This window comes from Salvia splendens, chromosome 4 (assembly GCF_004379255.2).
Source record: "Salvia splendens isolate huo1 chromosome 4, SspV2, whole genome shotgun sequence".
Classification (NCBI taxonomy): Eukaryota; Viridiplantae; Streptophyta; class Magnoliopsida; order Lamiales; family Lamiaceae; genus Salvia; species Salvia splendens.
The window spans coordinates 33,959,176-33,978,413 of NC_056035.1; the positions used below are offsets into that span (position 1 = coordinate 33,959,176).

The following is a 19,238-nucleotide window of genomic DNA, read 5'->3' on the forward strand; positions in this document are numbered from 1 at the left end:
CGGGGATTTAATCGATCCATACTCAATTTACCATTAAACCCTTGCTTTCAGCTGCTCTTAGAGCATCTCCAATGGCGGCTAGCTGACAGGCTAGACGATTCCCGGCGCTGGCCGGTCCGCTCGCCGAACCATTGGAACCGGTGAGCGTCATTTCGGCGAAAAAATCGGTGACCCGATGCCGATTTTCGGGCGCTGGCCGATCCGCTCGCCGGTCGGTTGGCCGCCATTGCAGGCTCTCGATCGGCGAGCGATCAGCCAGCTCAATTTCTTTTTTTAATTTTTCGAAATACTATATATATGCGATTTGCACGTCATTTTCATTTGCATCACTTGTTTTAACGAGTTTTCTTTCCATCTTAATTTTTGTACAAGAGCAACAACGTGAAATGAGTAACGCGGGTGGTAGTAGTGGTAGTAGTGGTGGTGATGCTGAGGAGTACGAACGGCAAATGAACGAAGAGTTGGAGGTCTATACGTCCCGCGAGATAAACCGGTTGATACAAAGGGCCTTGCAGCCGGCGGTACCTCGACCTCCACTCGTTGTCCACCGACGAGCAGTGATTGATCGGGATCACGTAGTTGTGTACTTTTTAATTAATGTAATTTTTTTTAATTAATGTATTTTTTTAATTTAAATATTATTATTGAATTTTCCCGTATTTGTGTCGTAAATTTAATTCCGTATTTTGTGTGATTGTTAATTATTTATTTTTTATAATTTTGTTCATTGTGGCTAGCCTATTGCTTGTTCAGTTGCTTGTCCTGATGATGTGGCATGAAGAGTTTTTAGTACTGATGATGTGGCAGGAGGAGTTTGTGGCTGACCTATTACCATTGGAGATGCTCTTATTGAAATAAGTTGGAAGCAGCAAAATTCCCTCATTTTTTGAGTATAAAATTGTAAAATTTGGTCAAAATCTAATTTATCACATATTTTACAAAATTTGAATGAAAACTTACAAAGTTTCAGGTCTTAGTTGTCCCGCGTATGAAATATTTTCAGCCAAATTTGATGTTAAATTGGTCCACACATGTAAAATTTTAGTAATGTCGATGAATAGTGACATAAATGTATATTAGTGTTATGACAACGATTTTGTTATAAGCATAATAAACTAAATGTATAATAAAATAAAGTAACACAAATTTTGTCAAATGAGACAATAGAGATATTTTAAAACTTTTCATGATTTACTCAAGTTTTGAAAGGTGGGGAACAAACTAAATTTGATTAAATTTTATGATTTTATAAACATTTAACCCAATAATAAAAATAGTCTTTGGATATTGGGATTCTAACTTTGGCCGTTCCTATTGAAATTTATCAGTATGAATTAACATTGGACGTGTCATTTTGAACAAAAATAGCCAGGTAAAATGCTAAGATTTTCTCCAATCCAAACACAGTATATAACCCGAAAAAGGATTCACAGAAAATATCACGGTTAGTTACATTCTGGAAATAAAGCACCTACTTAGTTTGCATTTTCTTTGGGCAAATACAACCAGATCATCCTACCATAACAAGTTAGAAAGATTTTCAAGTGATACAAACACACAGGAGGCACGCAGCGACAGCGGTTCAAGTATAAACGGAGGCATAGTGAGACAACTGCAGCAAGCCATAACACTTTCACTATCTCAAAACTCGAGTCTTTCGCTGCCAAAATATATCTTCGTGGGCAGAGTAGATCCAAGTAGCGAACTACTTTTTTGCATGCCATTTCTCAATGCTGTTGAACCAATTCCATTGAAAAACTAAGCCGGCCAGACGCATAATACCAGCGGTCATTACCTCCACGAAGGCACTCAGACACGACCTCTGAGGGGATAAACCAGCTGTCGCAACAGCCAGTAAGAATCCTTCCAAGTTGCATGGGACCATGAATGTGCCCGACTGGATTCCTTTCAGAGATTTTAGAGCGACTTCGTCAGCTTTCATTGCGCCAGAGGAAGCTGCTATTATACTAGTCAGCTGGGGACGTCTCTTGTTCTCTGCCATCGGGAGGTAATATCAATGAATGTTGCAATACGATCAGTCCAAATAATAAAAAAGGTACATTTACAAAAAAAAAAAAAAATTGAGTGTTGCAACTTGAGGATTCAGGCAAATGTTTCAGACACTACTAGATGTTTTGCTCCGGAACCTCTTTAACAAGATGTGAATAACAGCTCCAAGTGTGTTATCTTACATTTTTTCTATACATGTATTTAGTTATTATTTGTTGTCAGGATATCCCAGATAGCTAGCTTCTTATTTTCATCAAGTTGTGCTGGAGGAAGCAAACTTCTAGTTTCGCTTTAGTTTTTATTAGATAATGTATTACAATCCCAGCATATAAAACCTAAGCTTTTTGTCTAAAAAAGAAAATTACTAATAAAGAAGTGAACTTGGACTCTTGGAGAGCTAGAGCACTAATCTAAAGAGATTTCTCTTATAAAAGAGTTTCCCACCAAGTGAAACAAATATTGTTACTAAAATTGTAACTAAACCTTTTTGAATAACAATGCCGAATGTCATCTCAGAAACTAGTAATGGTATCGAATCTGCAACTATAAAGTTATGCACACAAGAAACAAATCCGAGATGTGTGTTGTGCAGACAAGAAATGAAGAAATAACAAGTAGATTATTCATGGTGAGCAATCCCAAGTGGAATAATTAGGAAACTTATACCTTCTGCAAAACCAGGAGTTTCAGTGTCCGGTGGAAAAATTAGGCTGAGATGAATGTTGTCTGCTATAACCTCGTGTTGCAGCGCTTCAGCCAAACCCTTGAGGCCAAACTTACTCGCTGAATAAGCTGTGTATCCGTAAATTCCAACCTGAAATAATGAAAGGTGAGAAAGAAGGCACAAATATCAGTCATCAGTCATATTTACACTGCAAACAACACATATATCAGCTATTTTCAGCTTCACGTCAAACCTTAAAGTATCAAACAGTTTACAAATATCCCAACTATCATAAATCAGCTCAACACTTGAATTACATACACTAAACAGTTATAAGCTCTTCCAACTTTCACAGATCAGTTCATCTTACATCACACAATTAAGAGCAACAGTTAATCACAGTTGCGCGCACACACATTTGCATTTTGTTGAAGGGAAACCTAATTCCATAACTGAATTTGAGGTACTTCACCTGGCCTGCCTGCGACGACATAATCGCAATGGAACCGGGGCCTTTCTCGGCCCGATTCTTCTTCATCCCGGGCAAAGCGGCCTTGATCAAATGAAAAGTCCCCGTGAGATTCACATCGATCATGAACTTAATCTCCTCCAGATCCTGCTCCTCCAATTCCTGCGGCACGAAAACCCCGTGATTGCACACGAGCACGTCGATCGGGCCGGCCTCCTCCACCGCGCGCTTGACGGCGTCGTAGTCCCTGACGTCGGCGCTGAAGACCCTGACGTCGCGGCCGGTGGCGAGCTTGATGGACTTCTGCGCGTCTTCGAGGCGGGAGGGGTTGCGCGCGAGGAGGGAGACGTCGGCGCCGCTCAGGGCGCAGAGGTGCGCTAGGGCAAGGCCGATGCCGCTGGAGCCGCCGGTGATGAAGACGTGGCGGTTCTTAATCGGGACGCGGACGGCCTTGGGGCGGACGATTAGGTAGAGGATGAGGAGGATAGAGAGTGGGATGAGTAGGAGGAGAGTGAAGAAGGAGAAGTAGACTTCCGCCATTGGTGATGAGGGGTTTCAACTACCAAGAACGACAAGGTTCAAAATCAGAATTCCTTTGATTTTAGAAGTCATCCACCGATTCGAGCCCTTGATTTGTGTGGTGTGGTGTGATTGGGCGAAATGTGTATTGGATTATTGGATATAAAATTCATTGCACTCCCCAATTAACTACTCCTTATGAAAAGAAATTGTGTTAAATTAAATTCAAATGATTTTTGAGTTCGATATTACTACAACATAATATCATCATCATCATCATCATCATCATTTCCTCAATTTTTAGTCATATCACAACTTCTATTAACCCCTGATATCTCTCCACATACCTCTCCTGTTCAATTTAAAGATTTTATTTTTAATTATCAATTTAAAGAACTCCTTTTTTTCACGAAATAATTCGAGTGCGAGATCATGAATTCACTTTTATAACTACTAAACCATTCTTGCTGGACGAAATTTGTGTAACATTTCGAAATAAATCGATAAATAACAGGATTTTTCTAAAAACAATTTTGAAATTTATGAACAATTAATTGTTAATTACACATATGACACCGACTAGCTATCCTATCAATCCCAACTCCAATGATCGCAATGCTGACTGGAAAAGTGGAAATTCTTGAAATCTTCTTTGTTTTTTTTCACTAAATAGATTCCTGCCACAATACAAAAATATCTCAGACAATTATATCCAACTCTCATATTTCTTCTTGCCCCGCACCAAAAAAAATACATAAAACATTATTTTCTCTATATATTCTTCTTTGGTGGCAGAGCACTTTTTAGTTTAAATTCTAAAAAGGGTATTATTGAATTCTTGTAGGCCAATTTCATTTATTACATATCTAAGCCATGAAAAATACAGTTCATAGACTTCTGGACCAAGTTGTCTAGCCAGTAGGTACTTATCATACAATAGCATGGAAATTACTTTTTTTATAATATCATATTAGAATATTTTAGTTGAATTCATTACATAATTATTCCTGAGCCATTTTTATTAATTCTGGGATTTTTCTGAATTTGAAAAAGTATCACTTAATAATTTCCCCTCGAATAAATGGTGAGATCACACGATAAATATATATCTCCAAAATTTACATCAATCAGAAAAAAAATGACTACAATATTAGGGAAATATAACTCAAAAATCCTAATAAAATAAATTTCTTTTGGACTTATAGTAGTAACCTAGAAATACGGAGTAGTATGTATTATTCATTAAAAAAACCCTAAAAACAATCATTACACTTCTTAATTAGTAGAGAGGCATAAACACTTACTGGAACCTCTCTCAAACAAATATGCATCTATCAACAAATTCCCCAACCTCTTCTTTATTTGTATTATACATCACATTTCATGAAACACCAACACAATAAAGAAGCCAAGATCAAAATCTTCTAAATGAATGATCATATGATGGATTGATGAGGGTGTCATGAGACAGCCCTCTCGAGCCGTGATCAAATGGCCTCTGAAACTTGTTCGCAGATGCCATGAATCTTGCTTGCCTCGCACTCCTTCGTCTGGAATTCAACGAGGAACGAGGGATGAAAACTCCGGTGCCTTTGCTCTCCCTCTTGCTAGCTTGGTGTTGGTCATAGCTGAAAAATGATGAACTTTGTGTTGCTGGATTGTTTGCTTGAGTTAAACCCTTTCAAAAGGAAATCAAGAATTTGAATTTTGTATTCAAGTTTAAGTGATAAGTAGTAGTATATGTGATCCTGATTGTGTAATTAGTTGAGGATTGAATACCTGACTATTAAATGGTGGAGAGTGTGAATGAGAGTGAGAGTGTTGTTGATCATCATCATCCATGATGAGGAGAGATATTTGCTTGCTCAAGTCTTTGAAGAAGACATCATCCTCCAACTCCAGAGCAGCTTCCATGCCTTTGTGTATTTTTCTTCACTTTATTTTCTCTATAGTTGAATCAGATGCTGAGTTGATTTTAAATAGGGAGAGAAATTTGGAAAGGCAAAGGGATGATGGGATTCAAGTAGAGGAGTTATGGGCTGGGGCATGTGAATTAGTGGGGTCTTTGAGAGTCACTTGCCCATCCTGTCTATAACACAGCCCCACAACACTATATATCCATATCATTTATATGTAGGATAAATATCACTTTGTATCTTAACATTTGAAATTTTGCACAATTATACCAAAATATATGCAGAATCATGCATTGTCACTGTTGTTAACAATTCTGCTCTATTCGATCGTCGGTCGTTGAAATTGAGACACGCGATGAGAATCCTCTCGAATTGAACGACAAAATTTTCAAGTAAACAAGATTCCAATCTAATCTCTACTTCAGTAAGAGCATCTCCAATGGCGGCTAGCGGACCGGCTAGCCGATTCCCGGCGCTAGCCGGTTCGCTCGCCGAACCATTAGAGTCGGCTAGCGCCAAATCGGCGAGTGGACGCCGATTCTCGGGCGCTAGCCGATGTGCTCGCCGATCGGCTGGCCGCCATTGTAGGCGGGCGATCGGCCAACACTTTTTTTTTTAATTTTCGAAACACTATATATATGCGATTTGCACGTCATTTTCATTCACACCGCTTGTTTTAACGAGTTTTCTCTCTCACATAATTTCTGTACAAGAGCAATAAAGCAAAATGGAGAACAACAACGAGGGGTTTCCAGTGACGAGCGAGTCTCAAACTCCCACGGTACCCGTGGGAGGTGGATGGGGTCCGATGGCTGGGTACTACAACATGTACCCTTGGCAGCAGATGATGCCCGGGATGGCAGCCGGGGGTAGTATGCCGGGATGGCAGGGGATGCAGGGCGGGCAGGGGGTATCGGGGATGCAACCCGGGATGCAGATGATGCTGGGGTGGGCAGCCGGGATGCAAATGATGCCGGGGTGGCAGCCGGGGATGCAGCCCGGGATGCAGGGGACGCCGGGGGGGACAATGTATATCGCCCCAGTTTTGATTTTTTGACTGCTTCTTCGTACACATCGACCCCATCGGAGACCCAGTTCGTTGGGTGTGAGACTTTCTCCTTAGAGGAGTTGGGGATAGATCTCGAGGATGCGGACACTCCTGTTCAAACGGGGGGAGTAGGGCGGGGTCGGGGCGCACCAAAGAAGAAGAAGGGCAAGGGGAAGGGGAAGGGCAAAAGGGTGGTCGGCGAGTCGTCGCAGCCGGCTGATGACGACAGCCCGGCACGGAGGAAGTGGACGAATGCGGAGAACGTCACGCTGTCCAAGGCTTGGGTGAGTGTTTGCGATGATCCCCTCCATTCGAACAATCAGAGGATCGTCAACTTGTGGGCTAAAATATCAGCAGCCTACAAGGCATTTTGCCCGGAGGGGAGGCCACCCAGCGAGGAGGAGTGCCGGAAGGCGTGGGACCAAATCAGGGCCGCGGTCTCCCGATTTTCTGGCTTGTACACCAATGCCCTCCGCATGCAGACCAGTGGCCAAACTGACGAGGACTGCAGGAGGATAACGGAGAAAGCCTTCCCCGTGCCCGGGCTTTATAAGGAGTTCACCTACTGGAACTGCTATGAGGTCCTGATGGACTCCGAGAAGTTTCGGGCAGGTGTCGATGCTAGCTGGCCGAAGAAACAGCGACTGAACTATGCCGGTGATTACAACGGCAGCAGCGGCGGTTCCCACGACCTCCCCGAGGATGTTCAGGAGTTCCCGTCCCCTCCATCGTTTACTCGCCGCACTCGCCCGGTTGGGCAAAGGCGGGCGCAACGGGTAGCGAGGGGGGTCGCCTAGGGGTCCCAGGAGGTCCAGTCGGCATCCCCCTGTTGGCTCGTCGCCAACCGAGCTCGCGTTCTTCGCGCGTCAACAAACGCGGGCTCAGATGCACAAGATCTTAGCTGAATGGAGGGCGGCAACTGACCCGTGGAGAAGAGGTTTCTTCACTCAATGCTCGAGAGTATGCAGGTCGATTTGGATGCCGCCGAGGCACGGTTGGGGGGCTCAGATGCGGGCTCAGATGCCGCAGAGGTGGGGGTCCCGGATAGCGGCGACGGCCACGAGGAGTGAGGCGGAGGCGGGGGCTCGTGTGTGGAAGAGGGTTTTTTTTTAAATTAATGTAAATTTTTTTATATTAATGTAAATTTTTTTAATTAATGTATTTTTTTTAATTTTACTATTATTATTGAATTTTCTCGTATCAGTGTTGTAAATTTAATTCCGTATTTTGTGTGATTGTTAATTATTTGTTTTTTATAATTTTATTTATTATGGTTAGCCTATTGCTTGTCCAGTTGTTTGTCCTGATAATATGATAGGAGGAATTGTGGCTAGCCTATGGCTTGCCTAAAATCATTGTGGATGCTCTAAAGCAAAAGGTGATAGGATCAATCGAAATTGACATCACAAGAATAAAAAATTAAAAAATTAAAAACTTTGTTAGCTGGTATAATTAGCAAAGCTAATAGAATTACAAATAATAGGGTGTAAACTGATAGATATTTTCACATGAAGTGTTTGTGGGTCTTTATGAAATTATATTATTATTACGATTATTAACTCTGTGTTTGTGTGTTGTTTTGATATTATCCAGTTATGGGATAGAAATAGACCCACAAACCAGATTATCTGATCCAGAGATAGACTTGAATTTGATGAGGGCATATATACTTGGTTGTGATTGTACATGCACTATTTCCTCTCATCCACTACTTATTTTCACACCTTAGTACTTTCTTTTTTGGGGATATATTAGTTTAAGTTACATCCAACTAGTCATAAACAACTGTTTTTTCGTGTTTTTGTCTTCAAAGTAAATATAGATATGCAACCAAGTTCAACATGGACAGTTGAAAAGCAAACCCACCCTTAAGAAGAAAGAAATGGAATCATTTGTTTATGTCCTAATCTTGCGGAAGGTGTGGGTCATTAGTAAAATTATTTATCAAACTTTTTACTCCACATTCTTGATAGAATTGAAGAAGATAGTGATTCCATCGTACTCTCCAAACTCAAGATTAAGAAATGATCAATTAACATCAAGATGGCTAATAATGCATTTTAGGCCATATGCTAATTTAATTAAGCCAAAATACCATGCAAATAAAGTATGTTAGGGATATCAATCAACGTCAAAATTGGCGACTTGACCCAATACACTGAAAAGGATGGTTAGGGGCCTAACCCAAAAATAAAATAAGCCAATCCACCCAATTTAATTTAACAACCATGTGTAGCCATCCCCAATTTGCTTAAATGGGTTTGAAGGATGGATAATTAATTAATCTATCGGCAAAAAGACATGTATGCTAAATTTGAAATACTGAGTTTGTTATTTGAGTTAGATTAATTAAAATAGTGAATAAATATATAAGTGCAATATTTGCAACGACGTACATATATTTGTAAAGTAGGATAAAAAATGTAAGATAGATAGGAAGATATACTACTATGTGAAAAAGGGAGATAGTGAGGCAAAAGAACCAATTGATTGGAGTTTGGATAGAATAATTGGATTCCCTTGCTAGTAGTAGTTGTTATCAATGTTAGATTCAGCCTCAGATTTCTCAAGATTTTATGGACCATACTACTCTTTATTAAAAACCAATTACTGTAATACTGAATTCCTTACATTTAACCCACTTTAGTGTGCTCCTATTCCTGCTGACTTGGGACTTTTGGGGTCTTCAAACACACACACCCACCCACACACACACACCCACCCACATGTATACCTAATACCCACATACATACATAATGTATGGATTGATGAATAAATATTTCATAGCATTTGTAGCATATCATTCCCTCTGTATAGATAAATGACTAACTTAACCATTTCCATAGATAACATGAAGATAACCCTGTGGTCCAGAGCCCACAAGAAGTACTGCCAGACACCTCCAAACTTCACCTCTCTATCACAGCTTCTGTCCAAATTATACTACTGCTATTCTAAAGACATTTTTTCATGCAGAAGATCCTTGTATATATATCAAATATTACCAAAAAAAACTTCAAGTTGCAATAAATTCTAGCCACAAAGAGCACAGCTAATTATCAGACCAACTTAGTGACTTTCATCTCTAGAGTTGGCTTGGTATGTGGAAATTTTGTAGCCATAACTTATCTTGGCCACAATCTCATAGTTGCCATAAAGGACCATCACAAACACAACTAGGTACTACAAGGACAAAAGAACGGAGCCAACACACGTGCTTATATCGCTTGAACAAATTGAAGCAAAATCTCAATTTCCATTGATGTAAATTCACAGTATAAGAAATTAGAGAGGATGCCAAGCGATCAACATCCTGCTTTTCATGAATTCTCCATATGCTGGCCAGAAATTATGAGATTGGGCAAGGGAAATCTATGCTACTATGCAGCTGGATGAACAATTTAAATACCTCCTGAGATGGAATGCCTGAGAGTGGAATGAGAGGTTATGCTCCACCAGCCATATCAATATCCGCAACCCCGTCAACCCCCTTAAAGGCAATGCGTAACTTCCTCATACAAGACTGCTTCTTGTCACCCTTGCCTGCCATTCCATTAACATTAACGATATCCCTGGATACTCCATTCATTAGATCGAATAAAGGAATATCCAGGTTAGATCGAGTCTCCTTTTCTAATGCAGGAGGTGCCTGCATGTATAACTTTTCTCCCCTGTATGAGACGCTCACTCTAGTCAGGAGAAGATGAGGGTGATCTTCCAGTTGATCGATGAACTGTTGCAGTGATAAATTTAAAAAATCAGTATGGAACAGCAGTAAAAATTACTGATATGAAAGCAATTAGTATGTGAAGCACCTTTTTTAAAGTAATGGACTTTTCCAACTCGATTAGAACACCAGGACCACAAACAAGGCAATCTGGATCCTTCACAAACTCTGTAACTTTAATATGAAGACCTTCGACTCCATTATACCTGTGAACATAATTGCAGTTACTTCTTTAATAGTGAATAAAAAAGTTATAGTATAGGTGTAACATAGAATGAATTAGAAATATTCGTGAGACCATATGCACTAAAACAAAATCAAGTCAGAGATATACGTTAAGTAATTAGATAGTGACTTGCTGCATCCAGAAACAATTTTCAAGGTCTCCAAAGCACAAGCAGCTGAGATAATAGCATTCGTAGAAGCTATAGCAGGAATTATGTTTTTCACCACACCCTGTAAATGAAGCCAAGTGTCAGAAGCAACTAACCGGAAACTATTTACATAAACAAGAGAATAATTTGAAAGATCGCTAGCCAAAAAGAAGTACCGAGCTACAAAAGGCACTTAGCTATGTGAAAGCAGCTGAAAGTTAAAAACTGAAAGATACTTGCTTACCTGAGTCAAAGAATATGTGACTCCAGGAATTCCAAAAAGTTCAGCCCTCTGGACAGCCTTTGAGAAAAATATGAAAGTTTGAATAAAAAATTGGGAAATAAGAAAATAATCACAATTCCAATTTGTTCAACTGAAAGATACTATTATAACGCATTACCTCTGAATAAACCCATTGCATGTCTTCAGGATTATCTGGATCGAAGCTTTTGAGACCATGGACCTGAAAAAATAATATCCTATTGAAAAACGCAACACAAAGAGTAAGACACCCAGCAGGAGAATGCAGTCAAATAAGTTATATGCTTACCTCATTCCATTTAATTAAATGGGCATATTCAATACAATGAGCAGCATTCCTTGGAGTTTCTGCTAAAGTACATAGAGGGAATTTTACTTGCGGTGGGAATAGCCAAATGGTACAATCAAAACATGGGGTTGTTCCTGGAATTATAATCCTCGCATGGCCCTTGAATCCTTCAGTTCCACCATCCACCATAGGTTTGACAGTTTCTTCTCGAGGATTATCATCAGAATCATACTCTTGTTAAACAGAAAGAACACAAACTTAAGTACATCAGAATTGCAAATAGACAATAAAAGACTATGGATCATGTTCACACCATAAGACTTCATAAAGTAAAATTTTCAAGTGAGCATCTGCATTTCAGGTTAAAAGGTTGGTTTATACTTTATATTGAATTTGAATGGGAACTAAAATGTAGGAAAGTAAAATGTGTTCACCATATCTGTTCATATGCGTGATTACTAGTACATCTGAATAAGATTCAACGAAATAACAAAACTTAACAACCGACTATGAAATACAATTTGCAAAGGATGGTTCAGCAGTGAAACTATACATAAGGTACTTATACAAAAGTAGGTATAGATATAATGTGAAATGAACAAAATAGCCTCATCCAACTAAAGCAATGAAGAAAAAACTTTCATGTCAACTTTCTCCAGGTCCTCTGTATTGTCTAGCAAACTTACCTAGAAAGCCACAAGCTACTTCATTTATGTAGCTCCTTGCCTCAATAGAATCGAGCCCAAGGACAATAATGCTGAAATCACTATAAAAGTCCAACGGTTTGTCTTCGATGCGGCAGAAATGAGGTGTAATATTTACACCATTAACTCTTTCCATAACTCTTCTTGCAGCTACTTCAGCCTTTGGCTTTCCTACATCTTCAAGTCTACACACAGGATACATACATGGCCACTTTTCAGCACGGACTCATGGAGTAAATGATAGAAAGACATTGTGAATGGAGACTGATTGAAAATTGGCACGGAATATAAAATAGCTCCTTAGATCAGGTCAACTGTCAGTTGATACTCGATCTGGAGCTCAAAATCCAGATGAACATTGCTACATCTGAGATCTTTATGACTAGTATATCGATCCTTATGACTGGCAGTTGATACTCGATCTGGAGCTCAATATCCAGATGAACATTGCTATATCTGAGATCTTTATGACTAGTATATCGAGCAATTAAATCAGCTAGAGTCTAGAGACTAGGAAGAGCAAAAGATCAACCACCTCATTAGCTTGTAGAACTGTTCCACAAGGAATTCAGCTAGTGCATACATTATTAGTAAGCATAACACTGTACTAAAAGTTGGCTCCAATTTATCTGCAAGAGCTTATTCATTCTCAGCTGCAAAACGAACTAAACAGGAAAAATACTTTTTCAGACACTTATTGTCAAATAACCAACTCTAACAGTCTAAAGCTAGCTAAGAATAGCTCACTTGCAGAACAAATAAAATTCTCCAAATCAGAGTAAAAAAAACCCTCATTTTGACTTCCAAATCATAGTAAACAAAATTTGTATGGGTTTTAAAGAATCCCAAACAAAAACTAGCATCTATGGATCAGAGATAGGTTATATATTAAGTATTGTTATAGAAAAGAAAGCATTCCGTCGATGCAGTTTTAAAATCCTAGTGTCACCTCCAAAATTTAAGATGAGGAGTTCCGCTTCATCACCTCACTTATCGATAAAGAAACAGAAGTCAGAAAAACAGAGATGTCCGTCACTAGGCACTACTCAGCATTTAATCAGTAAATGGAACCCTAAGTTACTGCTAATTCATAGGTAGAAAAGATGTTTTCGAAACTTTTCACTATTCTTCTATTGATCAAATCGCCTATACATACATAAGAGCCCTAATTCTAATTGACCTAGGATGGCACATAAATAAGCCATACAGTTCTATCAAATATATAATTCTAACAATTAAAAAGAAACCGAAGAATTATATCATCAAGGGAGATAACAACTCAGAAGATTTCACTGATCAATTATGGAAACTGGTGCAACAACAATAGAAGCAGAAAAGAATTCCCAGAAACAAGAAGCACGAACACACCTAAAGAGGAACTGACGATTGAGGTTGGTGACCTCAATCCGATCCATATCGATTACATCAAGGTTCTGAAAGCCAGTTAAAGCCAAGTCCTTGAGCAATTCGCAGCCCAGCCCACCTGCCCCCACCACCAACACCTTGACATACTCCTTTATGTCCTCCCTCAGCTGCACCAGTTGGATAATTGATCATCAGCAATACTTGAAGGGTTGAAAAATAACCGGATTGAATTGGCTAGGCTAAATTTTCATCAAACAAATATAGCAATGCGGCAAATACATAATAGAGAGAGGGGTTTTACTTCTTGGCCAGGCTCAAAGTTGGGGCCAACGAGTTGACCAGGGCGGAGGAGTAGCTTATCGAGGTCTCTTGATCTGGTGGGCTGAGACGCCGCCATGATTGGAGACGGTAAAGCTTAATTAATTCTGCTATTCGCGAAAATGAAATTGTAAACAATGATCTTTAAATACGTTCCCTTAGTTCCTCTACCGTGGTGAAATTATTTAGTTCTTCATGTTTTGAATTTACTATCCTCGATATATTTATAAAATCTGAATACGATTACTGGGGCCTTTACCAGCAGGTAGCTTACTAAATACTCCCACCTTCCCCGATTAATTATCACTCTCTGACCGGGCACGGGTTTTAAGAAATATAAAGAAAAATTGGTTTAAAAAGTTATTGAAATGTGAGACCCACTTTTTTATATTGGTTTTATAATAAAATGGAAGTGAAGTGAGTTAGTGGAACGTGTGACCTACTTACCATTTATGGTAAAAATGAAGTGTGACAATTATTGAGGGACGGACCGAAATGGAAAATAGTGACAATTAATCGGGGATGGTGGGAGTATTACGCTTGGGGTGTGCTGTAGTATAACAAAAATTCAACGTTTTTTTATAAGTTGATCAAGCAATAGAGAGATTAAATTATAAAAACTTATTTTTAATATAAAATTAATTTTTAATTAAAAAACATTTTTTAAATTTTTAAAAAAAATATAATTGTACAATAATCCATACTAAAAGATGGATCTATGAATTAGTGAAAGGTTTACTTTGTAGAATATAATCATTCACACTAGATGAACAGGTTTTGCATTGCTTGAGTAAATTTTTTTATAGATAGATTTTCAACTCCAACTTTCACTGTGACTTTGATGCGTGATAAATGGTAGCTTTATGCATAGATTTTGAACTCCAAATTTCTTTGTGATTTTGATGTGAGACAGTTAGTTTTACACGTAAAAGAGAGTTTTTGTTGCTTTATGTAAAATTTTGTTTGATTTTAATACAAAATCTATGTTTAGCCTAGTGGTAATCATAGAGGTTGTGGGGCTTTTTTTTAAATTAAGTAATGTATGTTTTTCATTTAATTTTATACTATTTAATTTTACTATTTATAACATGTGAAAACAAAAATAAAAAATAATAACAATAAAAATTGAATGAGAAATGAGTTTAAATTGATAAGGTCATTAGAGCATCTCCAATGGTTCTGGACATGTAATAGCTCTCTCATAGCCTTCACACTGCCACATCATCTGCACTAAAATCCTCCTGCCACATCATCTGGACATGCAACTGGACATGCAACTGGACATGCAATAGCCCTCCCATAGCCTATCCATATCACTAATAACAATTATATAATTTAATTTACAATCGTAGCAGCATACGGAATTTAATTTACGAGAGAAATATAGGAAAATTGAATAATAATATTAAAATTTATGAAAAAGTATATTAATTTAAAAAAATACAAAAATTAAAAAGTATAAAAAAATACATAAAAAATCACTCCTCGCCGCCGTCGTCGCCGCCGCCGCCTCCGTCTCCCCCAACGCCGCCGCTACTCCCGCCGGGTACATGTTGTAGTACCCGGTCATCGGAGGCCAACCACCTCCCACGGGAGCCGGGGGAGTTTGAGACCCTCCCCCGGGAGTCGGGGGAGTCTGAGACCCGGTCGTCACTGGAGTACCTTCGTAGTTGTTCTCCATTTCTCGTTGTTGATCTTGTACAGAAATTAAGATAGAGAGAGTACTCGTTAATACAAGTGGTGCGAATGAAAATGATGTCCAAAGCGCGTATATATAGTGTTTCGAAAAATTTATAAAAAAAAATAAAATTCTGACGCCGGTCTGACGCCGATTCGGGGCCTACAATGGCGCCGTGAGAGTCGGCGTCAGTCCAAGAATCGGCGTAGGCGTGCCGATTTTGACGCCAGTTTCGCTGACGCCGGCTGCAATGGTTCGGCGTCATCACCGGCGTCCGCGAAAAATCGGCGTGCCTACGCTGACGCCGCCATTGGAGATGCTCTTAGTCTGAAGCACTGCAAAAGGAAGGAAGGTGATGTGACGGCGGACTAGTGGTCCGACCATTGCTCTCCCATCACACTGTAAAACCCACAGAAAAGCAGCGACATAAAACTTGAACATTGCCACAACCCTAGCCGAATCGCGCGGCCAACATGACAAACAGAAGTAATCTCAACGAGTGCAACGACAACGTCGTGGGTGACGCCAAGCGGCAAGTGGCGAGGACGTAGAGCATGACAAGGTGTTGGAGGAGGATGAAGAGGGCTTCGACCGAGTTTATTAGTGTTTAACATTTTATATTGATACAAATTTGATGCACACCACTATTATCGTGTTTTTTAATTGCTTTTGAATCCCTATTATTTCGTAGTTTTACATAGGAACTACAAAATTCTAGTATGATAGAGATGCATAATTGATATAAACATTTACCAAACTATCATACGCGTATCGAATTAGTTACTAGGTTTGATTTGTTTTAAAATGAATATATACTCTATAGTGCTTTATGAGTATAACAATTAATCTGTCTCAAAAACATATTAATTCAGAACCGTAAAGAGAAGACTAAGAATGTAGAAGTTAGGATTCTCCAATGTTAAAAAAACCGGACCGGTGGACGAACCGGCAAGGCTACTCATTCACGGTTCGAATGGTCTGACAGGACAAATGTTAAGAGCCTCCTGCTCCTAACGGTGAATTCCGTCCGAATTCACAACTATAACACCACAATTCCGGCGCCCTCGTTTAAGGGTCGGCGGACAAACGATAGGGCTGGCGCGGAGGAGTCTCTGTCGGCAGCGTTGAGAGTTTAAATCCGTTGATTAATCCGGCGCCCAAGTCTTGGGTCGGCGGTGATCTCCGGAGATAGAGCTGGGCGCAAGAATGATTCTTGTCGGTAGCGATAGATAATTTTGGATGCTTGATACTCCACAAGTGGGCAAACGATAATGATTTTATTAATTGATTGAATGAATAAAAAAGATAACAGTCTATCCTATTTATAATGCTACTGACTTAATAAACAAGAAAACAAATATATAGAAAAAGATATGCTAAATCCCTATAATATCTAAACTAAATAATAATAATAGAGGTTCGTATCAACTCCCCCACGGTTAAAATCCACCTTGTCCTCAAGGTGGGAACCACGAAGCAAAAAGGAGAGGTGAAAGCAGAAGCTTCGGCGAGGCAACTCCTCCTGGATCAAACACACACCGAACAGATGAACGTCTCCCTTCTTCACTTCCATAAAAAATCAACAAAGGAGACCCAACTTTGTCGGAAAAATTCCTTGCCAAATCGAAAAGCTTGTCCACGCCTCCCAGAATGCCCAAGCATGGCATGTCATTACTCGGAGGGATAAACCTTGCATCTTTGTCGAGCGATATTGATCGATGATTCATACTTGGAACATCACCGACATTCAAATCCACATAGACACAAGCAATTACGGGCAAATCGGTGTAAGCACCATCTCCTTTCTTGCCCCAACAACTTCCAACAACATTTTTGGATGACACTTGAACAACATTGAGTGAGGCGATTATCTTCTCCACTTCACCAATAGAACCATCCTCCTCTTTATCTTCTAGCAATGTCTCCTCCTTTTCACCAATCTTCTCATCATATACCCCAACGAGCACTTGCGGTGGCTCACTGTCGTTCTTGACAATCCCTTTGTTCTTGAGGAACTCTCCAGGGGACTCGTTGTTTTGAACATCAAGAGGAGCGCCATTATTGTGAACATCGGTAATGTCATGGGGAACATCATCACCGAATACTATCGTGGGAGTATTATCAGTTTTCTCTTCGGCTAAATTCTCATCTTGAATGTTCTCCTCAAACTCCTCCCCATCATCCGCATAACAGAGAATGCGTTGTTTACACACATGTCCCATCACCCATTTCTCGGGACAGTGCCAGCAGAGACCCAACCTGGACCGTTCTGACTTCTCCGCCTGGGAGACTCGTATTAGCGGCAGGCGTGGCTGCTCCGGAGTTTGACTGGTCACACGTGCGGACTGACTGTACAGGTCCCGCGTTGGCTTTTCGGTGGAGTAGCGGGGCTGGTGGGAGGCGGGCTGGACTCGTGCTCTCACCTCCTCTCAAGGGCGAGGTCGGTCCAAGCACGTCTCCGAGCGTCGGGGATGGTCAACGGTCAGGTAGCCGCAGTCCTGCTGTTACGCCGGTGGGTCCCAGCACGTTGGGCGGTGCCGCTGCGTTGCGGTTGTCGGGTAGCGATCAAACCCTAATTGGGTCTGATGATCTTCGCGATCAGATAGGTGGCCACCCCTCTCGATGTAGCCACCGCGGTGTCGGGGCCAAGCGTCTTGCGCGCGATCGCGGTACCCGATGGGTTGGTATCTCGGCTGTGGGCGACGATCAGGTGGATCCAAGTGGTGTGAGACGTAGGGTGATTCTGGATCAGGCCACGACGGCGGACAGAGTACTTCCACCCGGCTGCTCGGAGGGTCCCAACTGGTTACGCGGCGAGGTTTGGCCGGCTGGTAGGGACGGAATGGCTGTGTGGCCTGAGGGAAGTCGTATTGACAACGACGATAGCCGGCGTAGTCGTATGACATGTTGACGGACTGAGGCGTGGCTGTGGTGGTTGATGATCGTTTGACTTCGATGCAGCACGCGGGAATCCTTCCCGTCGGGCGTTGCAGAAGTAGTGTTGTCCTGCGGCTAGAGCTCGGCGGACAGGCGGAACTCGACAACCAAAGCAGTTGCTGTGCGCGGAATGTTTTCCGTCGGGCTGCGGTGTAGCTTCGGTTAGAGATGGTGGGAGGGTCAACTCTCAATGAAAGCACCAGTTGTTAAGAGCCTCCTGCTCCTAACGGTGAATTCCGTCCGAATTCACAACTATAACACCACAATTCCGGCGCCCTCGTTTAAGGGTCGGCGGACAAACGATAGGGCTGGCGCGGAGGAGTCTCTGTCGGCAGCGTTGAGAGTTTAAATCCGTTGATTAATCCGGCGCCCAAGTTTTGGGTCGGCGGTGATCTCCGGAGATAGAGCTGGGCGCAAGAATGATTCTTGTCGGCAGCGATAGATAATTTTGGATGCTTGATACTCCACAAGTGGGCAAACGATAATGATTTTATTAATTGATTGAATGAATAAAAAAGATAACAATCTATCCTATTTATAATACTACTGACTTAATGAACAAGAAAACAAAGATATAGAAAAAGATATGCTAAATCCCTATAATATCTAAACTAAATAATAATAATAGAGGTTCGTATCAACTCAAATTTGATAGGATAAACCCCCTATCGGGTTGATCGGCGTCCGTAGATCGGCGATCGATAAATGTCTGTCGCGGGCAAGTGCCCGTCGAGCAAGACGGGTTTCTCACTTTGGAGAAGAGAATGAACGATAATATTGATATCTTGATTGATTTCTCAAATGATTACAATAACTCTTATTTATAATGCTAATAATAACTTAATGAACAAGAAAACAAAGATATGGAATAGATATGCAAATCCTAATTTATCTAATTAATAAGGCTCGTATCAACTCCCCCACGGTTGAAATCCACCTTGTCCTCAAGGTGGGAACT

General features: G+C 40.6%; 3 protein-coding genes across 4 annotated transcripts; all 3 read right to left on the reverse strand.

Moving 5' to 3' along the window:
* Nucleotides 1-1,386: 1,386 nt before the first annotated feature.
* On the reverse strand, nucleotides 1,387-3,866 carry LOC121799572 (3-dehydrosphinganine reductase TSC10A-like). The gene is made up of 3 exons (XM_042198978.1): nucleotides 3,147-3,866; nucleotides 2,677-2,824; nucleotides 1,387-1,995 (listed from the first exon to the last, which is right to left on the reverse strand). Exons 1-3 carry the CDS (start codon nucleotides 3,681-3,683, stop codon nucleotides 1,706-1,708), a joined length of 975 nt encoding a protein of 324 aa, XP_042054912.1. The 5' UTR covers nucleotides 3,684-3,866; the 3' UTR covers nucleotides 1,387-1,705.
* A 1,004-nt stretch (nucleotides 3,867-4,870) lies between these two features.
* Nucleotides 4,871-5,718, reverse strand: LOC121799573. The gene is made up of 2 exons (XM_042198979.1): nucleotides 5,442-5,718; nucleotides 4,871-5,340 (listed from the first exon to the last, which is right to left on the reverse strand). Exons 1-2 carry the CDS (start codon nucleotides 5,574-5,576, stop codon nucleotides 5,077-5,079), a joined length of 399 nt encoding a protein of 132 aa, XP_042054913.1. The 5' UTR covers nucleotides 5,577-5,718; the 3' UTR covers nucleotides 4,871-5,076.
* A 4,144-nt stretch (nucleotides 5,719-9,862) lies between these two features.
* LOC121799575 (NEDD8-activating enzyme E1 catalytic subunit-like) lies at nucleotides 9,863-13,815 on the reverse strand. Of its 2 annotated transcripts, none has more exons than XM_042198981.1 (9): nucleotides 13,649-13,815; nucleotides 13,351-13,514; nucleotides 11,965-12,167; nucleotides 11,279-11,511; nucleotides 11,129-11,191; nucleotides 10,972-11,028; nucleotides 10,688-10,809; nucleotides 10,442-10,559; nucleotides 9,863-10,359 (listed from the first exon to the last, which is right to left on the reverse strand). In XM_042198981.1, the coding sequence occupies exons 1-9, from the start codon at nucleotides 13,742-13,744 to the stop codon at nucleotides 10,072-10,074; spliced, it is 1,344 nt and encodes a 447-aa protein (XP_042054915.1). In that variant the 5' UTR covers nucleotides 13,745-13,815; the 3' UTR covers nucleotides 9,863-10,071. The 2 variants fall into 2 exon arrangements, with proteins under 2 accessions (XP_042054915.1, XP_042054916.1); XM_042198982.1 differs by lacking the exon at nucleotides 13,649-13,815 and adding an exon at nucleotides 12,518-12,647 and having other exon boundaries at nucleotides 13,351-13,464.
* Nucleotides 13,816-19,238: the final 5,423 nt, after the last annotated feature.